At 47.7% G+C, this 20,017-nt stretch overlaps 2 protein-coding genes across 7 annotated transcripts; one reads left to right on the forward strand and one right to left on the reverse strand.

Moving 5' to 3' along the window:
- Window positions 1-1,718: 1,718 nt before the first annotated feature.
- On the reverse strand, window positions 1,719-14,567 carry Slc5a6 (solute carrier family 5 member 6). 4 transcript variants are annotated; one of them, XM_055626764.1, is made up of 19 exons: window positions 14,386-14,567; window positions 13,328-13,461; window positions 10,104-10,179; window positions 9,837-9,978; window positions 8,513-9,055; window positions 8,137-8,202; window positions 7,803-7,854; window positions 7,220-7,287; window positions 6,821-6,975; window positions 6,171-6,311; window positions 5,883-6,012; window positions 5,296-5,384; window positions 4,875-4,987; window positions 4,493-4,560; window positions 3,782-3,868; window positions 3,473-3,654; window positions 3,187-3,290; window positions 2,849-2,964; window positions 1,719-2,666 (listed from the first exon to the last, which is right to left on the reverse strand). In XM_055626764.1, the coding sequence occupies exons 5-19, from the start codon at window positions 8,903-8,905 to the stop codon at window positions 2,526-2,528; spliced, it is 1,905 nt and encodes a 634-aa protein (XP_055482739.1). In that variant the 5' UTR covers window positions 8,906-9,055; window positions 9,837-9,978; window positions 10,104-10,179; window positions 13,328-13,461; window positions 14,386-14,567; the 3' UTR covers window positions 1,719-2,525. The 4 variants fall into 4 exon arrangements, with proteins under 4 accessions (XP_055482739.1, XP_055482748.1, XP_055482723.1 ...); XM_055626773.1 differs by lacking the exon at window positions 14,386-14,567 and adding an exon at window positions 13,813-13,901; XM_055626748.1 differs by lacking the exon at window positions 14,386-14,567 and adding an exon at window positions 13,620-13,708.
- Atraid (all-trans retinoic acid induced differentiation factor) lies at window positions 14,235-20,010 on the forward strand. 3 transcript variants are annotated; one of them, XM_055626790.1, is made up of 8 exons: window positions 14,628-14,787; window positions 15,023-15,141; window positions 16,782-16,954; window positions 17,650-17,721; window positions 18,421-18,492; window positions 18,737-18,858; window positions 19,369-19,466; window positions 19,670-20,010. In XM_055626790.1, exons 3-8 carry the CDS (start codon window positions 16,806-16,808, stop codon window positions 19,772-19,774), a joined length of 618 nt encoding a protein of 205 aa, XP_055482765.1. In that variant the 5' UTR covers window positions 14,628-14,787; window positions 15,023-15,141; window positions 16,782-16,805; the 3' UTR covers window positions 19,775-20,010. The 3 variants fall into 3 exon arrangements, with proteins under 3 accessions (XP_055482759.1, XP_055482765.1, XP_055482766.1); XM_055626784.1 differs by lacking the exons at window positions 14,628-14,787; window positions 16,782-16,954 and adding an exon at window positions 14,235-14,390; XM_055626791.1 differs by lacking the exon at window positions 16,782-16,954 and having other exon boundaries at window positions 14,631-14,787.
- The last annotated feature ends 7 nt before the right edge of the window (window positions 20,011-20,017 follow it).

A 20,017-nucleotide genomic window follows, 5' to 3' on the forward strand; every position in this document is an offset into this window, starting at 1 on the left:
GAATAGTATTGGGGCTGATATGGCTCAGTGGTTAAGAGCACATGCTCCTCCTACAAGGCTGAGTTCCCAACATCTTCATGGATCATATGTAACTCCAGTTTCAGATTGGATGCCCTATTCTGACATTTATTTGGTACATTCATACACATAAAATAAAAATAAAGCTTATAAAAAAAGAACCTGGTCTTAAATAGAGACATAACATTCTAATCTGCCCTGTTTACAATGCTGTATACTACTGTCCCCTTCTTTAAGAGTTAATGTAACTGGTCTTATCTCCTGACCAGGAGGTTTCCTCTGAAGAGCTGATTTACCTGAAGACAAGTTAAGGAGACTTGAGGATTATCCCCTCAATGAGATAATGCACTTTGAGACCTCAGAAGCTCTTACAGATTCCCACTAAGCCCGACTACTGTTCTGAATTCTAACTCAAAAACATAACTTTACCTTTTCTCTTTTTATTCTTTCTTGGGTATCAGCCAATATCCTAAGCACACTTGTCCTGTTGTTCGGGACACTCTTTCTCTGAAGCCCACTCTCCACTTTCTACATCTTAATACCTCCATTGCTGAGCCTTACTCAAAAGCATGCCTTTTTCTTTTTACATTTTGTTTTTTTATGTACATGAGTGTTTTTCTGCACATTTATGACATGCATATCTGGTACCTATAAAGACCAGAAAAGGAGATCAGATCCCCCTAGGAGTTATAGATGGCTGTGAACCATCACGTGGGTGTTGGGAACTGGATCCAAGTCCTCTGCAAGAACACCAGAGTTCTTGTCCACTGAGCCCTCTCCTGCCCTTTGAAGGCAGGAAGTGACTGCAGTCTGTTTGGGCATAAGCGTTGTTTCTCCAGATGCTGGCTAAGACAGCAGAAAGGGAGTGAAGTGATGCATAAAGTCACACATCTACAGTCCAGTCACTTGGGATGCTGAGGCAAGGGGATCATGTCATCTAGGAGTTTGTGGCCGGCTTAGGCAACAATGAGACCTAGTTCCTGTTGAGCTAAGTTCTGACCTGTGATCTTAGTGCCTCCCAAGTTCTGACATCACAGATGTAGTCCCCTACATGTTTTTTTTTTTTTTTTTTTTTTTTTTTTTTTTTTAATTACATGGGTATGTGCACATGCCATGGGATATCTTGGGGTGAGAGGACAACTTTCAAGAGTCAGTTTTCTCTATCAAGCCTGTCTCAGGCATGGAACTACAGCTTCACAGCTGTCTCACTAGCCTATACTTTTACTTCTCTAGCCAGGACTTGCGGTGGATATTGAGACACATAATGTCCTGGCCTGAGCTGTGTAGGGGATGGGACAGCATAGTCAGATCTGCCTGGCCCCGTGTCTCTACTGAGACATGTAAATGGCTGCTCTGAACGGTAGGATGGGGCCAAGCAGGGAAAGAGACTGAGTCTGGGAGGCATGGGCTATTTCAGTATTCTTCACAACACAGGCCAGTGCAATTTTTCCAGTTAATATTCTCTCTTTAGCCTCAACAGCAAATCTCAAAGCAGTTCTTGTGTTGACAACTGAGGTTGGCAGGTGATGGGATGAGACACTTCAAGAAGCAATGAGCCTAACTCTGGCCCCTCCCCTCCTAGCCACCTGCAGAGACTAGAGGCCACAAGGCCTCTGCCTCAGTAGAGGAAAACACCTACACAGAGATTTTTATCTTCTCCAGGGAACGGGTGGTTACTTGAAGGAACACAAATCCAAACATTAGGTCTAACAGATATTTTTATTCCCTAGGAACAAAATGCATAAGGAGAAAAATCCAAAAGGAAATAGGAGCACAGATGACAGAATGACACGAGGGTGCCCTGGCATAAGAGTTCAGAGGACAGCATTGCATAAGGGGCCAGGAGAGGGCCCTGTCTCTTAAGTACCACCTGAGGAGGGTTGGGGTCTGTGATGTAGAAAACGTGCACCTGCCCTCTACACAAAGTAGAGGGCTTTCTGTCTATTCTGGAGCCCAGCGACAGCAAAGCCTCCCTCTCAAGAATCAAGGTAGGCAGTAAGAGTGAAAGGGACTTAAGTATTTCAGATAACCTAAAAGTGACCACAAGGGCCCACAATGGTTGGGACAATCCAGGTTGACATGACAGTGAGGGAATCAACAGGTGGCCAAGGACTTCATGCTTAACAGTGGTGGAGCTGGTCAATTATGCTAACTGAACAGTTACATGAAATGCTGTTTCTACTCACTCCCAAGGATCCTGGCCATACTTAACCAAAAGCCATCCTTTTTTTGGTATATTCATTTATTTCCCCACAATAATATAATTCTCTATCTTGCAAACCTGATCCTAAAAGACTGGCAAGGGATAATAAAAAACCTTCTCACCCTTGCACGCAACAGCTCCCATGGAGATAAAGACATTAAAGATCAAGGTCCTTTGCTGTGGGCTAATTCGTCCACCCCAGCACTGCAGAACACATGTAGTGACTCATCCAGGCACTACAAAATAGCCTCTGGCTGCTGTCATGCTCTGAGGGCAGACTGGAGGCTTGTGTTCCCATCACAGGTCACAGGGAGGTCTCCTGGACAATGTAGGTAGGACTGCATGGCTGGTGGACAAGGCCATCTTCAGCCATACTCTCTTTGCTGTCCTGCAGCACTCCATTCCTCATCTTCTCTGGGAACAGGCTGGGGATCACGGGAATATCCTGGGGAACACAAAGAATAAGGGTGAGGGTAGGCAAGGGCAGTTGGAATAAAGGTGAGACTGTCCACTTCAGAGCTTCCCAGGAGGGAGCCAGGCAGGCCCAGGGGAGAGCAGCAGATGAAAGGGTGAGCACAGCAGGCGCAAGGAGAACAGTGGAATGTGACATGTGACAGCAGGTCTCACCTGGCTGTGGCTTCTCCAGCAAAGCCGCTTCTGGCAAGATAAGGGGAGGAGTGCGAGGAGCTTTGGCAACACAGGGTAAATGGTTCCGGGGTTCAGGGACCGGCCCCGCATTCCCCCTGAAGGCAAAGGTGCTTGTCAGTCAGAGGCCCCTCAGAGCAGCAAGCATTCTGTTCTCCCTGTACCAAGGTCCCACTCCTCCAGCCTACTCTGATGTCAGCAGGGAAGACTGGCTGCTACTGATACTCTGTCCCAAGGGCAGGGTCCTCCCTCTCCCTCCCCCAGACTGAAAAGTCTCTCTCAGCCCCTCATTTTTCTGGGTGGCAATCCCACGCCCTCACCAGTAAGCAGACTGACAATCAGGCCCACTACAATGACTGTGGTGGAGTTGTGCGCACTGTACCATAAATAGGATAGGGAGTAGAACCGCTGCAGTCCTGTGGGCCTGGGATGAGAGGGTAAGGACAGTAAGCAGTGCTTTGTCAGGGCATTCTTCAGGTACTTCGAGCCACCCACCAACCTAACCCTGCTTATGACCCACAGTAACCCATCCCTTAGAAAGGATCCCATGAAATTGCTCAAAACTGAGCTACCACCCAAGGAGAAAGAGAGGAAACCCTGCCTCACTTGAACTGGGTAGTGGAAGGCATCAGGGTAGTCACAGTGGCAACGGTCAGATTGCTGGGCAGGAAGGAGCTGGACCCATTAATGGGAGAGGACGCCACGGCAGAACTCATACTGTTCACTATGCTCCCAATGCCAATCCAGAAGGCCATGGTGAGTCCAGCCAACAGGCCTATGATGGCACCCTGCCCAGAAACAGAGTCAACTCTCCTGTCACAGGCCAACCACACCAATCCCCAGAGCTCCTGCTGAAAGCCTCAGCAGCCCAATTCCATGCACATGCATATCTGGGGAGCCAGAAGAGTCACTCACAAGAGGGTTGGCACATGGAAAGAACATTCCAAGGCAGAAGAGTCCCAGCAGTGGCCCTCCAACCATGCCAAAGATGCTGAGTGCCGCCTGGGGTTGATGGAAAGAGAAAAGAACAAACAGGCCTGAGACCCTAGCCTCAATGTCCAGTGAGTTATCAGCTCTTGGTTTCTTCCAGGGCAGGAATGGCTGTGAGTATACACTCTGGGCTAACATTCTAGAAATGACATTGGGGCTTTCGGTCACTTGAGAGTCTGTTTATAGTTAAAGGCTATCTAAGAAATTACGGGGCTGGTGAGATGGCTCAGGGGATGAAGGTGTTTGCTGTCAAGGCTCACACCTGAGTTCAATGTCCAGAACCCACATGGTACAAGCCAAGATCTAATTCCCACAAGTATTCTCTCACTTCCACCTGAGCAGTAGCATGTGCTACACAAGTAGCACACAAGAAATGAATAAATGCTTTTGCTTAAACAGGGGTCTTTGTGTAGCCCAGGTTGTCCTAGAACTAGCTCTGTAGAGCAAACTGTCCTTGAACTTAGAGATCCATCTGCTTACTCTGCCTCCCAAATGCTGAGATTAAAAGGTATGTACCACTACACCCAGATTAAATGTAATAATTAAATCCCTATCAAAACAGCTGTCTTCATTTCCTGTTTCAAACTATCCCCTATTCCCTGCCAAGAGTTTCTTTCTCCTCTCCACAGTCATTACCTGGAGCACTGATCCCAGATGAGAGGAAATATAGGCCATTCCCAGGCAAAGCAGTCCATAGGCAAAGGCTGGGGAGAAACACAGGAGGAAATAAACTGAGGAATAAACAAGAATGGGAGGGGTAACACTCTTCCAACCAAACTACCACTTCTGAGCCCCAGAAAGACATATTACCTCATGCCCCAGCCCCAGCATTAGGGCTGCTGCTGTTCTCAGACAGAGACCCAGACCCTATATACCCCTGCTCTTCCCTGCATGCAATACATGATGGGTGAAGGCTGAGTGATGCATGAGGCATGTGCTGAGCCCAGGACAAACATAACCTCAGAAGGCTGATGACATGGTCAGGGTGTTATCTTAGAAGACTTAAGAGCAATTCTACCAAGGCTTCGAGAAAGCATGATGGCACGAGTGTCGGTCAACTCAGGGAACCAGGGTTGAATCAGGTCTTCCATTGTGACGGTTGCCAATGAATTGAATGCAGAGGATATGGTGCTGAAAAGGAGGGAAAAAAGACGAGCTCTGTGGGGTCTGAGAGCCAAGAAAGGGAGAACTAAGGGCGTTACAGAAGGATCAGAGGCATAAGGAACCACCCTGTCCATATAGCCCAGGCTACATCAAAGGTATGAAGGCAAGCCTTTTCTGATGAAAGTACAGGTTTGATCAAGTAGACGACTGATATTGTTAAACAAAAGTGTGTCTTGGGAGAGGCTAAATTGTGTCCTGCTATCCAAAACAGATGGGTACACTGTTCCAGCAGGGGCAGGTACACCACATCTAGGGCAAGCTGTAGAAGGGAGTACCTGAGGGATCCACTGAAGAGGCAGGCAACGAATAGCCCAGGCAGCCCTGGTATATCCTTCAGGAGGTCCATCACAAAGTAGAGGACTAACTGCAAGCAAACAGAGCACTCAGAAAAGTGTCACCTCCTGCTTCTGTGTGAAGCCCCTGGACGCACCCTTGGTAATCTAGAGCCTGGGTGCATCAGAGAGGAGAGGCAGACACGAAGGCATCTGCCTCAAGCAGTGAGAAAATGGGCTCTGAAGAGCAAGCCACCTCTGATGAGCAGTGTGATGTCAGCATGCTGCCTACCTCACCAAGCCCGTCTTCTGTAAAATCAGGCTATTGGGAAGCTTAGATGAGAACAGACATGTAACAGTTTCCAACAGAGCAGTGGGGAGTTGGTATCAGTTGGTTGACACCCATCAAATGGGATGAGCACTGATTAGATACGCTGGAGACTGGGATCTGACATGCTAGACAGCTGGGCCTTCAGGACAGCAAAGAACTATTTTCGCATTTTTTTCCAATTCAGCCACACAAATACTCTGCTTAGGGACCCAGACCAGATTCCCACAAGCACAGGAAGGAGCCAGAGAGGCCATCTCACCTGGTCAGGGGCTGCCTGCTCTTGCTGGGGGCTCATATTATATTTCTTATAATAGGCAAACATGACCAGACCAATGAGGCTACTCATGCAGAGGGCCACTTGCTGGCAGGGAAACACTGCATAGCAGGAGCTGCAAAAGACAGAGATGGCACTCTTACACATGCCCCCTTGAACCTTCAGGAAGTCCCTAATAAGGGCGCAGGGACCCTGAATCCTATCCCACCCCACTGTCTTTAGGGAACCCCTTTCCAAAGTGTCTGTTCCAATACTTCCCATCCCTGCACTCACAGCATAGCAGCCTTCTCTGAGTGGGAACTGAGGTAGCGCTGCACCTGAGCCTGATTTACTCCATACAAGGAGAGCATCATGAAGACACCCCCAAAGGCCAGAGTCCAGAATGTGTGACGCACAAAGGGGTCAGGATTCAGCCTGCAATAAGAATACTACTTGGTGAGACAGGCTCCATGGCACACACCTGTAATCCCAGCACTAGAGGAGGCAGGGAGTCCAGGACAGCCAAGGCTACACAGAGACCCCTGTCTCAAAACAAAGACAAAAACAAAACAAAAAACTAACCAAACAAACAAACAAAAACAAAACTCCTTGGTCACTACCACAGCCAAGATGCCTATTTTTCTCCTAAGACAGGTCAGTGAAAAACAGAGCAGAGCCACCACCTCTAGGCCAAAGAATGACAGAAGGCACAGAATGAGGAGAGTCAAGATATAGTTCCATTTCTCTAAAACTAGCCTCATCTCAGGCATGCATCAAGACACTATCTAGGCCTTCTATAAACACCATCCAGGTACTCAACATCACCTTTCTTCCATTTGGTGTTGCCAGCTTTCTCTCTGCTTACTAAAGGCCTGAGACCAGGCTCTGAAATAGACTTAGCCCCTAGGTGCTGTAGACATCAGCCAGGGGGAGCACATACTTACTCGATTCCAGAGATGAGGTTATACTTGGAAGCCACATCCCATACATGCCCCAAGCCACCAACTCTGGCCGAGCCTACAATGATAACCACCAGCTGCCCTAGGAACATGACCAATGTTTGAAACACATCTGTCCAGATGACAGCCTTCAGTCCACCCTATAGGGAAAAACGTGTTAAAAATGTCAGATCAACCAGAGAGGGTGGACACTACACCACTAACAAAGCCCCTGCACAATCCCTCAAACTGTTGGAGTATCCCACTTTCTGCTTTTCATAGCAGACACTTATCTTGTTCCAACCTGCCCCACCCTAGTTCACCCATTTCTTGTCTCTTTTTATGCTATCCCTTCTTTTCCTTTCCCTGTCTTCCTGCCATTGCCCTAGGAATTACTGAAATTACCAGTGCAGTGTAGATGTTGCAGACAATTCCTAGAGCCAGCACTGACAGCCATAGATCAAATCCAGTCACTGTAAACAGATAAAAGTCACACACTCCTCTCTTTGGAACGTCATCCAGGGTAAGTGTAGCTGCTCAAATCATGGAGACAAGCTGGCTGTGGTCCCACACACCTTTAATCCCAGCATTCTGGGAGGCAGAGACAGGTCGATCTCTGGGAGTTTAGTCTGGTGTTTATAGCAAAGTACCAAGACAGCCAGGGCTACACAGAGACCTCGTCTCAAAAAAACAAACAAAAACCCACCATAAAAATGAAGCAATTAGTCATTAAAGATGAACTAAAACATTTTCAGAGCTCCACCAAAATGCTGACTAACCCGTTGAGGTGTGGCATGGTAATGTTTGACCAGCTTTCAACTGAAGTTAAACAGGTCTACTTTGACCTCTGGAAAGACCAAGCCAAGAGCCCAGTCAATGGGTCAGCTCTCTCAAGGTCACATTGTTTGTAGTACTCTACCCTCTCTGCCCCTCCTAAAGCATCTTCCCAGTCTGCAAAGGCCAGAAGTCAAGGACTAGGACCCCTCACCTGCATTGAGGGCCAAGGATGGTGCATAGAGAGCAACTCCCATGTAGATCACCTGTAGGATATGGGAGAGGATGTGAGGGAGAAGACATGCAGGTGGAAAGACAGTATCCCCAAGGCTTCCCTTCATTTCTCCCAAAACCTAGCTTGATACCACTGTTAAATCTGCAGTGGCACTGGAGAGAATGCCATCAGGGACTTGGCCACATTGTCACTCATAGGGATTTTAACTCTGTCACTTGGAGAGCAGGGAAAACTCCAACAGCTTCTGAAGGCCTGAGTTCAGCTCCCCCTCCCATGTCCCAGGCTGTTTCCATAACATTCCACTTACACTTACCATCTGAAAGATGAAGGTCACAGTCCCACAGATCCGCACTGCTTTATTAAACCGGAGCTCCAGGTACTAGAGAGAAGCACAAAGAATTTATATATCCTTTATGGCATGGTATTTCTGGACTCCAACCCTAATAATATATAACCTCTTTCCTCAAGAGGCCTACTAACACAAGGAGATGAATATCCAAAGCATATATTCTAGACCTCCTAGGCATGGCACTCCCCTGTCCCTTCCCCACCTTAACTCCTCCTGGGAAGAACTGAGAATAACCGGGAAGCAGTTACTCTTTAGGTGGAAGTGTCCAGGGTCACAGCCCTCTTGGGTACTTTCTCCCCTTCTCCATCCCTGGGTCTGGAAGTCACCCTCTCCTGCTTACCTCATAGGCGCTGGTAAGATGCAGGCGGTAGAAGACAGGGATGAAGACGTGAGCAGGGATCAGTAGTCCCAGGAAGTAGGAGCACCCCAAGAACCAATACTGGGTTCCAAATCTGTAGATCTCAGCTGGTGCCCCCAGGATAGCCACAGCTGACTGGAAGGTGGCCAGTAGGGACAGTGCCACAGGAAGGCAGCCCATTTTGCGGTCTGCCAACAGCAGCTCACCGACAGTATGGCGGCCCCAGCCACGGCAAGCATGATAGAGACCGATGACAAGGGAGAGAAGCAGCAACAGGCCAAATACCACATAGTCCACAACAGAAAAGGTAGCAACACTCATGTTGGTGTCTGAGGTTGTGTGGAAGGGAGCTGCAGTGCTCTCCCCTGCACTCATCCTCACTGTGCCTGTGTTTTGCAGCGACTTGGTACTCCTGGGCTCCGAGCTGTCACTTGACTGAGCAGGTACAGGCAAACGGTTCCAAGCTGGTTCCTGACTCAGTCCCACAGCATGCTTCTTCCACCCAGTGACATGGTTCAGGGGGAGCTGTAAGAATTCATCTCTCAGTCAAGCCTACCCTGCCATCATGGCTGCCCACCACAGGCTTTAGACATGTCATGGCCAGACTAGCCAGCCAACACAGTGGTGAATGCCTAGAAGGCATGGGGTAGGTTTGTTAGATGTTAGGGAGGGAGGAAGCAGCAGAGCTGAGACAGAAAGGAGACAGTAACTTGGCCAGGACCTTTGGGTGTGCAGTTATGAAACTCAGGACCTTTCTTGGGTCTCCACCCAAGTAATAAAATAAAAAGTCAACTCTAGGCCAATTTTCTTCATACAATCCCCTGCTTCTATTTGCAGGCACAGACCCAGTCACTACAATGTACTTAGCCAGCAGAGCCCAGCCTGGCGCCACAGCCCAGCAGAGAAGAAATGGAGACTAATGATAGCAGGGTTTTCCCTGTTCTCCTTGGCCTCAGTTCCACCTCTTTTAGGTGTTATCCCCTCACTGACTAGTGAGCTCATCTCCCGACAGTCTCAAGCCCCATTCAAAACATCAGCAGGCCAACCATTCTTCTTCTTTTGGGGTTAAAGGCATGTGCCACCACTACCCAGGTGTACTCCTTTTTAATATCCCCAATATCACTAGAGAAACCCTACCACTGTATCTCAGCTCCTGTTAGACACACCAGTCAATAGCGGACCTGCTCAGAGAGGTAGGATTGAAAAGTGAGGCAGGATCTGGAGAGGTGCTCAGTGGTTAAGAGTACTCGCTCTTATAAAGGACCCAGGTTCTGTTCCCAGTATCCACATGGTGTTGCCCAATCACCTGTAACTCCAGCTCCAGGGGATCTGATGCCCTCTTAGGCCATTTGTGGCATCAGGTACAAACGTGGTACATACATGCAGGCAAAACACCCATATATATAAACAATTCTTAAAAACAGCAAGACAGACAAGGTGACAGGACACTGCAAAACAGCCAAAAGATTCAAAGTTAGGATTACAGGACCTCTGGAAAAGACAGTCAGAACTACAAGTTGAACAGCAAGCAGAGAGTGAGTGATCCCATTTATCCTGCTGAGAACAGACATACCTGGAGAAGCAATCCCTCTACTGAGGCAGAGCTGCCTGGAGCAGGACAGAGGTAGAGGCTCCAATTCTGTAAGTAGCTGAGGAGAGAGCAAAAAGTGAAGTCACAGAAAAGCATAGATGCTCTTTGTTTTGGGCTCCTCAGGGAACCAAACTGTGTCCAAATGGCCCTTATCACCCTATGTCCCCAGACTAAATTCTAAAAGCTCCAGAATGGAGAGCAGAGAGCTCACATTCAACAGCATTCTTAGACGGATTAGACTCTAGCCTAAACTGTTCTTGGCACTCTGTGTGCTAGACAGAGTTAGAAAGGAGTTGCCAAGAGAAGACTGGAAAGTTACTTTTCTAACTCTATGTACACGAAAGTAATAATTCTAAGACTATGCCACAGCCCTTTAAAGAACAAAGATGGGCTCACGCTATTCAAAGTAAACCACTCTTCCAGCCTCGTCATTTTACACAAATGCATACAAAGGCCCAGATCATTCAAGTTTACTTGTTTTCCCTATGGGTATGTCTGTAAGCAGATTCATAGATGAACATGAGAAAGCTACGGGCTGCTATCAGGTATCTTCTTCAGTCATTTTCCAGGAAGGGTTTCCCAGGCCAGCTTACAGAGATCTACGGCAACTACAATGTTGGTCTTCATACTTAGGTGGCAAGCCCTTGATCTACTGAGCTACCTCCTTGGCCTTTCAATTAACCCTTCTAAAAGCACAACTAACTAATTAACTAACTGTCAGAGGCAGCATTAGAACCCACACCTAGGGATTCCTCATCTTAATCTCCAGGTGTGTCAGCTGTCTTCAAAAGCAATCCCCTAGAGGTACTCACTGGAGACACTAGAGAATGCTACACATTTAAACAGCCAACTCATGACAGTTAACATTCTCTGAACACACCCAGGCGTGATGGCACACCCCTATAATCCCAGCACTGAGGGAGGCAGAGGCAATCGGATCACTTTGAGTTCCAGGACAGCCTGGTCTATAGGACAACCAAGGCTACAGTGAAAGCTGTCTTGGAAAAACAACCCCCCCCCCCAAAACAAACCCCTCCCAAAACCCAACAACAAAAACTACCAAACAAAAATTCTCTGAATACCTGCTATGTGAGCAGTAACTAAAGTGCCTCATTGTCACTAGTTCAGATTTTTGCCTTCAGAGGAATCAGCCACATCTTAGATCCTATCTACTACCTTCCCTAGGTGCTAAATTCCCTGCTTATAGCAGTTTAGGTAGGGTGGCACAACAGACTCTTACAAAATAGATTACAGTTCTTACCCTAGTAAAGGTCACTACACTTTGAGACCCCGCCCTTCTAAATCCAAACACCCTCCCTTTAATTTGTATAAACACAAGCAACTTCCTTTTCTTGTGTGTTGGTTGCTGTAGAATCTTCCTTCCCAACCTCCTGCATGGAGAGTACAGGATGCTCCAGTTGAAGTCTGTCTCAGAGCATCTCTCTACAGAATCTGTGGAGAGTCTTTCTGTTTTGTTTTTTTTAGATAGGATCTCACCATGTAGCCTTGGCTAGCCCAGAACTCACACTATAGATTATGCTGGCTTTGAACTCAGGTACTGAGATTAAAGGCTTATACCACCACACCTAGAAAAAATATCTATTATAGGGGCTGGAGAGATGACCCAAAGGTTCAAAGAGTTCTAACTGCTCTGTGGAAGGCTCAGGTTTGGTTCCAAGCACCCACATCAGTTAGCTTGAAACCACTTGTAACTCCAGCTCTGTCACTCCTGGTCATCCCAGAACCCACATGGACAAACACACAGTGCAAAACAGTAAAAAAGGATTTTTCAGAGGTAATTCACTAGTGATCCAACCTCACTATTCCCAAGACTAGGAAAGGAGCAGAGTGCAAACTATAGTCAGTCGTTCATGGAACAGTGTAGATTTCAAGTAACCCAGGGACAGATTAACACATCCTGCCCACCAGACCAGAGCATCTCCTCCTGCACTGCATTCAGACACACTCGGGCACATATTGCCTGGCCGGCAATGTGCAGTTCCCACAGACTAAATAAACCTGAACTATAAACCTCACAGGACAAAGACAGGGTCTAAGCCTGGGTCACATGTCCTACTGTCACAAATGCTGGTCTTCAGATCAAGAATCCCAACAGAGCACTCTGGTTTAACCTAAAGATGCCCCAGGTCTTGGTATATTGCAACACTTTGGCAATCTGTCACTGCTATGAGATGATGAAAACTATAGAATAGAAGGGTGGTGGTGGTGGTGCCAGCACACACCTTTAACCCCAGCACTAGGAGGCAGAGGCAGCCAGATCTCTGGGTTCCAGGCTAGCATGGTCTATAAAGTGAGTTCCAGGACAGCCAGGGCTGTTACACAGAGAGTTCCACCTGCTTCTGTGCTGGGAGTAAAGGCATGCACCATCACCCCAAAACCAAACCAAACAACAACAAAAACCACCCCCCCCCCCAAAAAAAAACAACTCTATAAACTAATCCTATAATCCTAGCACCCAAGGGGCAGAGGCAGGTGGCTATGAGTTCCAAGGCAGCCAGAGCTTCACAGTGAGTACCTATCTCAAAATAAAAACACCAAGGGGTGGGGGACAGTAGGTCCCTGTACTGACTGGGTCCCTCTACTTATGGAGTTTCCTGATAAGTAATCTGCGTGAGGCACCAAGAATCATCTAGGATGGAGGAAGAAGAGCTAAGCAGCCAGGAAAATGCCAATCCAGTAACGCAGCCTTCATTTCACATGATCCAATTCTAGGAAAAGAACAGTGGCTTTCTAAAAACTCCACTGGTTCACACCAACGAACATGTCTATCTCTGAGTGGTAGCCAAAAGAAAGCCAAGTTATTTCACGAATAAAAGAGACTTTTTAAAAAGTCTCACTGTAGTCACACACTGTACTGGATTTAACTGCGGGCAAAAAGTACTGAGGGTTTGTGGGCTTGTTTCTTGTAGTACTGGGGACCAAATGAGCTAGGAAAACACTAGGTGAAGGGCCAAATCCTCACCCCCTTCCCCTTTGAAATGTAAGGGAACACCTGCAGGGCCAACTGCCACCGAGGTCTAGGGTTTAAAATTCCTCAAGATCTGAATGGCCGTTCTCACTAAAATGTATTAAAAAATGTAAATTCAGGATTTCCAGGCAGACACCTGAAGCATGTGAAAAGGAAACAGGCAGGATACCTGTGATGAGCTCAACTTGTCTTTGGAGGGTTTTTGAGGGATCCTCACCCTTAGGTGTGATGGGTCTCCCCTTCCAGTCAGGGCTCCCGACACTGCGGGAGAGCTACGTTGCCTTGCGTCGGCGGTTCGGCCAGGACTACCAAAGTTCCTCCGTTCTTTCCGAAACCAGCATTGTTCTATTCCTGGGAAGGCAGAGAAAATGAGTCAGGGAAGCGTCGTTCCCGCTTCACCTCGGTGCCCGGAACGCTGCGCAACATCAAGGTGAAGGGTTCCCAGGCTCGTGTCCTCCTTGCAGGCGTTCGCCCTTCGCCCTCCATCCTCGCTCCTCCAGCACCCTTACCCTCTTTCGCCTCAGTTTTCCTCTTCTTTCCACACGTGGCGGACCCACCACTTTGCGCTAGTATTTGAGACCGTCCCCGAGACCCACGCCGAGCCTCACCCCGCCCCGCCCCTCCCAGCTCCGCCTCTGCCGCCCGAGCTGGCCGAAACCCAGCCTCTCGGCCCCTGCCCAGTCCCCGCCCCTCCCGGCCCACCTGCGAGATGGCCACACGTGGGTTGCTGGCCCGCCGGCAGGTCCGGCCGGCAGCGGCCGGCTTGCTGACAGCGGGACCCCGCCCCCAGCCCGCCCAGGTCGTCGCGCCGCCATGTTTACTGAGGGCGGATGGACCGGCCCGGGCATCGGCACCGGGAAGAGGGAACTTGCAGTAGGCTCAAGGCAACTAAAGCGCCGCCTGGAGAGGCCTGCGCTCCATGAAGAATGGAGAGGTGGTGGGTCTGCCCACCGCGAACAGGGAAAGGCGAGCGAGGACACGAGCCCACCAGTCCGCCAGCCGCCCCGGGGCTCTGGCAAATTACGCCCCGCCCCGCGCGCCTGCGGGCGGCCGATTAGGCCACGCCCCAGAGTGACGGGCTTCCAAAGGCTGGGCCACGCCTCAAGGCGGAGGCGGGACGCGCTGGGGGCGGAGCCTCGCGCTCTGCTCTCGCGAGCTGTCAAGGTTGCTCGAAGTGGAAAATGGCGTCCCGGGAGCCGGGCGGTTCTGTGCGCCCGATAGTTTGGGCTGCTGCCCTGCTCCTGGCTCTGGGCACGGAAAGGGCCGTGGCTCTACCTGAGGTACAGAAGAAAGTTTGAGATCTGGATGAACACGGTCGCTGGTCGTCAGCCTTGTGTCGAGCTCGCCCGCCGGTGGTTGTCCCCTCGGCCAGCCCGAAGCTCAGAGTTGGTCCCTGGAGCTTCCCCTAGCCCTGTCCCTGCTCCTGAGTACTCACTCACGTAGCGCTGGCCACTGGCACCTTAGCCCTGCCCACATTCAGAGACCTTTGAAATTTGACCTTGCTTTTGAATAACTAAGTGTTCTTCCACTACTGAGTCTCTTCGTTCTTCCGTCATTGGACGAATGCTGTGTGTGGTGCAATGGCAATGTATTTTGTGACGCTTGGGTTCGTGGTGTACCTGCAGCCCTTTAACACTTTCCGAACACTCCTGTCAGGCGGAGGAGTCTCTGTAGATGGTATGCTGTAGTCAAGTAATGATTCGCAAAGATGAGGCCCTTCGCTCGGCAAGGACTTGTACAGGGCGCTGATTCGATGCCCGGTTGTAAGGGAAGAACTGGGTTCTATTTATAAAAGCCACCTTTCCGCTCTGTATTATAGGAATTCTGGATAGCACACCGGCGCTCTTGATCTTTGTTCGTTTCTCTTTTTTCTTTCTCGTGTCTTAATAATGTTTCTTTTTTTCTTCTGCAGATATGCACCCAGTGTCCGGGAGATGTGAAAAATTTGTCCAGAGTAGCTGCTTACTGTGAGGCTACATCGAAGCTAATGCAGGCCCGATGCTGTCTAAATCAAAAGGGCACCATCTTGGGGTGAGAGAGAAGAAGACATCCTTGGATATTCAAAAAGACCAGATTGGAGTCTGCAGGCTTGCCCAACTAGTTTTGGGGATAAATATTGGTACCTAACTGGAGGCGTCTAATGCTTGATTCTGAAATGTTTAAACTTGATATAGTATTTTTAGATAGGTAAACAATATTTTGCTATTTTTTTCTGGACAAGTGATAGGGTTTTTTTTTGTTTTTTTTTTGTTTTTTGCCATTTTATAGGCTTTTGTGGCATCATCTAAAATAGTTTTATTATTAAGCCTTTGGATTATTTTTTTTACTAAAATACACTTAAATTTTTCTTCATTTTATTTTTAGTGTGTGTGTGTGTGTGTATGTGTGTGTATCTGTGTATCTGTACGGGTACATGCACTTGAATGCAGGTGCTGGAAATGTCCAGAGACCTTGGATGCCCCAGGATCTGAGAGTGATAGGTAGTTCTGAGATGCCGCATATGGGTGCTGGGAACTGAACTCAGGTCCTCTGCAGGAGCACTACTCACTCTTAACTGCTAAGCCATCTCTCCAGCCTTTTACTTTTTATATCTTTTGTTATTGTTTTGGGGTACTAGGTAATGAACCTAAGACCTTGTGCATGCTGGTAAACTACCTTTTTTCAGTTTAGCTTTTCCTTTTCTGTTGTTTCTTTGGAACAGGGTTTCATTATATAGTCCTGGCTATCCTCATACTATGTAGCACAGGATGGCCTCAAATTCGTATCAATCCTGCAACAGCCTTCTAAGTTCTGGGATTACAGGACTGAGCCATCACACCTGGATCCTTTCAGTGTTTATCCATGTTGACACATGATCTCACTGAATTGCCCACACCAGCCTTGAACTTGTGATCCTTCTGCCTCAGCTTCCAGAGTAGCTGGGATTATGGGCTTTTGATACCAGGCCAGATGCTAAATTACATGTTATATAATGCTATAATGTTTGTAGTCTATAGGTACTCAGTAAATGAAAAAAAATAATGTGTGGAAGTACTTGTTTGGTTGGTTTTTCAAGATAGGATTCTTCTGTGTAGCCCTGGCTGCCCTAGAACTCATTCTGTAAACCAAGCTGGTCTCAAACTCAGAGATCCACCCATCTACCCCTGCTCCCAAGTGCTGGGATTAAAGGTTTGCACCACCACCACCACAACCACCACCATGACCCGGCTTGAAGGCTTTAAGTCTCCAATGTATAGTCATTTACAGTTACCTGTGATAGGAAATGTGCTTTGGAAAAACTTAAGTCATTTGACTTTTTTTTCCCTTTTGTTTAAAACCTCTAGGGCAGCCAGGCAGTGGTGCATGCCTTTAATCCCAGCACTTGAAGAGGCAGAGACAGGCAGATCTCTGTGAGTTTGAGGCCAGCCTGGTCTACAGAGTGAGTTCAGGACAGCCAGGGCTAAAACAGAGAAACCCTGACTGAAAAAACCAAAAATAAATAAATAAATAACCTCTGTGGCTGGGCCTGGCATGCATTTATAATTTCAGTACTTGGAAGGACCAACCATTCAAGGGAACCCTCAGCTACTTAGTGAATTTGAGGCTAGCTTGGGTTACTCTGAGATCTTGTCTCAAAAAGAAATGATCTCCTTGGGGATGCTGAGCATTGTCATTCTTGTCTCTAATCCCAGCATCTGAGAAGCTGAGGCAGAAGGATGGTCACAAGGTTGAGACCAACGTGGGCTGTAAGAGTGAGACCGCATCTCAAAACAGTCAGCTGTGTGTGGTGGCCTTTAACCCCAGGACTCAGAGGTGGAAGAAACGAAGGTGGATCTCTGAGTTTGATGCTAACCTGGCCGACAGAGTGAGTTCCAGGAAAGCTAGGGCTACACAGAGAAACCCTGTCTCAAAAAACAAAACAAAATTTCTGTAGAGCAGTGGCTATGGCTTCATGATTACCTCAAATGCACAAGGCTTTGGGTTCAATCCCCAGCAACAACAACAAAAATTTCTGAGTCTGAGAATCACAGTATGAGACCTGCTAATCATGGAGGGGGAAAAAAAAAACCCACAAAGTTTCTTCCAATATTTGCACCACACATAGCTATACTGATTGCAACTGTGTGACCCAAAAGAAGTTTCTGTTGATCCAAGTGCTCCATATCAGTACTGAGCAGCACAGGAGCCATGGTTTCACACATGTCTGAAGTGTTGCTTGTGAGAATGAACTTGAATTTTAGGCAAATTAAAATGTCTACATGAAGCTAGCGCTAAATAGATTGGATAATACATGATTACAATGTCTACTACCATAGCCTTACTCTTATAGTTCTGAAAATAATGATGTTCCATCAATATAGCTTACATGGGTATGAAAAAAGGCATAGTAGGTGGCACACACCTTTAATCCCAGCACTCAGGGAGGCAGAGGCAGGCAGATCACTGTGCATTTGAGGCTAGCCTGATCTACAAAGCAAGTCTAGGACAGCCAAGGCTACACAAGAAACCCTGTCTCAAAGAAAAAAAAGCATAGTTAGACTAATTACTTTGTTTCTTCAGGCTAGATCTCCAGAACTGTTCACTGAAGGATCCCGGTACAAACATTTTTCAGGCTTCTACTGCTGTTATCATGTAAGTGGTTATGAATTTTCCTGCCCAAAAGGTAACTATGGTAATGGAAAAGTCTTTGGAGATAACTTTTTTTTTTCTCTGTGTAGCCTTGGCTGTCCTGGACTTGCTTTGTAGTCCAGGCTGGCCTTGAACTCACAGAGATCTGCCTGTCTCTGCTTCCCTGAGTGCTGGAATTACATGTGTGCATCACTGTGCCCAGCTAGAGATAACTCTTTAAAAGATAGGTTAATAGTACCTAAATCTTTAGGTCTGTGGATAGCGATTGGACTAATAGCCCAGGAAAGTGTGTATAAAAATATAATAGCATGCTCTTTTTTTTTTTAAGATTTATTTATTTATTTTATGTAAATAAGTGCTCCATCTGCATGTACACCTGCATGCCAGAAGGGGGCATCAGATCATATTATAGACAGTTACGAGCCATAATGCTAGGAATTGAACTCAGTCCTCTGGAAAAGCAGACAGTGCTCTTAACCACTGAGCCATCTCTCCATTCCCCAACCCCTTTTTGTTTTTTTGAGACAGGGTTTCTCTTGTGTGGCTTTGGCTGTCCTGGACTAGCTTTGTACACCAGGCTGGCCTGGAACTCACAGAGATCTGCCTGCCTCTGCCTCCCAGACTGCTGGTTATACAGGCATGCGCCACCACACCCAGCAGCATGCTCTTCTAAACAGAGTACTAACAGTGTGTACTTTGCAGAGACCTTCAAGCAAATCCTCTCAAGGATGATTTGGCGAGCACCTTCCGTGGTTTTACTCAGCTCCAGACTCTGTGAGTAATAAACAGAGTGGGGGAAATAATCAGAGATGTGAGCTGCTGCGTGCTCAGCAACATCAGAGTTGCCACTGCTGGTACGTGTGTGCGTGTGTGTGTGTGTGTGCACTCGAGTAGTGGCCATATGTGTCTGAGTGGGATTGAACCACAGCTCTGTGTATTGCTGAAGGTTTGTTTTACTACCAAGCTACACCCTAACCTCTTCCAGCTGTGCATTCATGAACACGTGTATTGTCTTCAGGATACTACCACAGGATGTCACCTGTCCTGGAGGTGTTCATGCCTGGGACAGTGTTACCTCTTTCACGGACAAGCAGATTTGCCAGGGGCAAAAGGACCTTTGCAATAGCACTGGAAGCCCAGGTATGCTGTAGTATGGCCACTTCACTGGGAAATCCTTTTCCTTCTTTCTGAAGTTAAGCTATTCTGTACTTTAGAGAAATAGAGATGCTAAAGGGCTTTTGTCCAGAGTTCTCTGTTCCCCTGAAAAGGCTTCGTTTGTTATTGTTGTTACATTCTGATTATAACAGTTCTTCCAATTTTTGTTTTTGTTTCTATGTTCTGAGACAGTCTCTCTGATCTGGAACTTGCTGTGTACACCAGAACCCACAGAGATCTCCCTGCCCCTGCCTCCAAAATGCTGGCTGGGATTTAGGTGTTTGTCACCATGCCTGGCTTTTTCCTCTGCTTCTGATCTAGAAATAATTAAGAGAATCTAAGCAGATATTTGAGAAAAATACCCAATGAGATCCAGTGATAGCCTTCCATACAAGTACCAGTCAGGCCCATCCCTGTTGAGCTTCTGAGATCAGAGGAGGCTGGCTCCTCAGGGACCTTAGTCTCCAGTGGCTCTGTTTTTTCTCTTACTCTCAGAAATGTGTCCTGAGAATGGGTCTTGTGCGTCTGATGGCCCTGGCCTTTTGCAGTGCCTTTGTGCTGATGGTTTCCACGGATACAAGTGTACGAGGCAGGTGAGGAACTGGACCTTTTAGAAATAAAAATGCATTAGGCAAGAACTTCTCAAAGATACAAGACAAGGAACTGATGCCAGTTGCTGATAGGAATCTACAAGGGACGTGCCCAAAGTGAGGGGATGAGTGACTAAGAAGGAACTAGGTGTTAGAACATGGCCCTGTGCATATATACTGCTGTGACTTGTTTGCTATTCTCACAGGGCTCCTTTCCACTGCTTATGTTCTTTGGGATTCTGGGATCCACCACGTTAGCCATCTCCATTCTCCTTTGGGGGACCCAGCGCCGAAAGGCCAAGGCTTCATGAACCACAAAGGGCTTCCTGCCCACTTGAGAGCACCCTGATTTATCGAGTCCCTGCCAAGAAGATTTGCTTCGTTGACAAACATTACCGGCCAGCGAGTGGCTCCTGCTCGAGGCTGAACCGGCTAGAGAATGAAAGGTGTCACTAGGGGACACTAGTGGACCCACTAGTCCAGAGTGGACGAGTACTAGTTTGTATTATTGGCTACAATAAACACTTTTCCCCCGTTGTTCTAGGGAGTACTGC

Source organism: Psammomys obesus, unplaced genomic scaffold (assembly GCF_907164565.1).
Source record: "Psammomys obesus unplaced genomic scaffold, mPsaObe1.curated_primary_1811, whole genome shotgun sequence".
NCBI classification, from domain to species: domain Eukaryota; kingdom Metazoa; phylum Chordata; class Mammalia; order Rodentia; family Muridae; genus Psammomys; species Psammomys obesus.

Bases quoted from the DNA above. Each gene is read 5' to 3' on its own strand.
- Slc5a6 (XM_055626764.1), bottom strand. From the start codon at position 8,905: ATGAGTGCAGGGGAGAGCACTGCAGCTCCCTTCCACACAACCTCAGAC. The intron at 6,976-7,219 runs GTAATTTCAGTA...TTTTCCCTATAG, and splicing joins GCAACATCTACACTGCACTG to GGTGGACTGAAGGCTGTCAT. The intron at 5,385-5,882 runs GTGAGATGGCCT...GTTTGCTTGCAG, and splicing joins AGCAGGCAGCCCCTGACCAG to TTAGTCCTCTACTTTGTGAT.
- Atraid (XM_055626784.1), top strand. From the start codon at position 14,292: ATGGCGTCCCGGGAGCCGGGCGGTTCTGTGCGCCCGATAGTTTGGGCT. The intron at 15,142-17,649 runs GTGAGAGAGAAG...TTGTTTCTTCAG, and splicing joins CAAAAGGGCACCATCTTGGG to GCTAGATCTCCAGAACTGTT. The intron at 19,467-19,669 runs GTGAGGAACTGG...CTATTCTCACAG, and splicing joins GATACAAGTGTACGAGGCAG to GGCTCCTTTCCACTGCTTAT.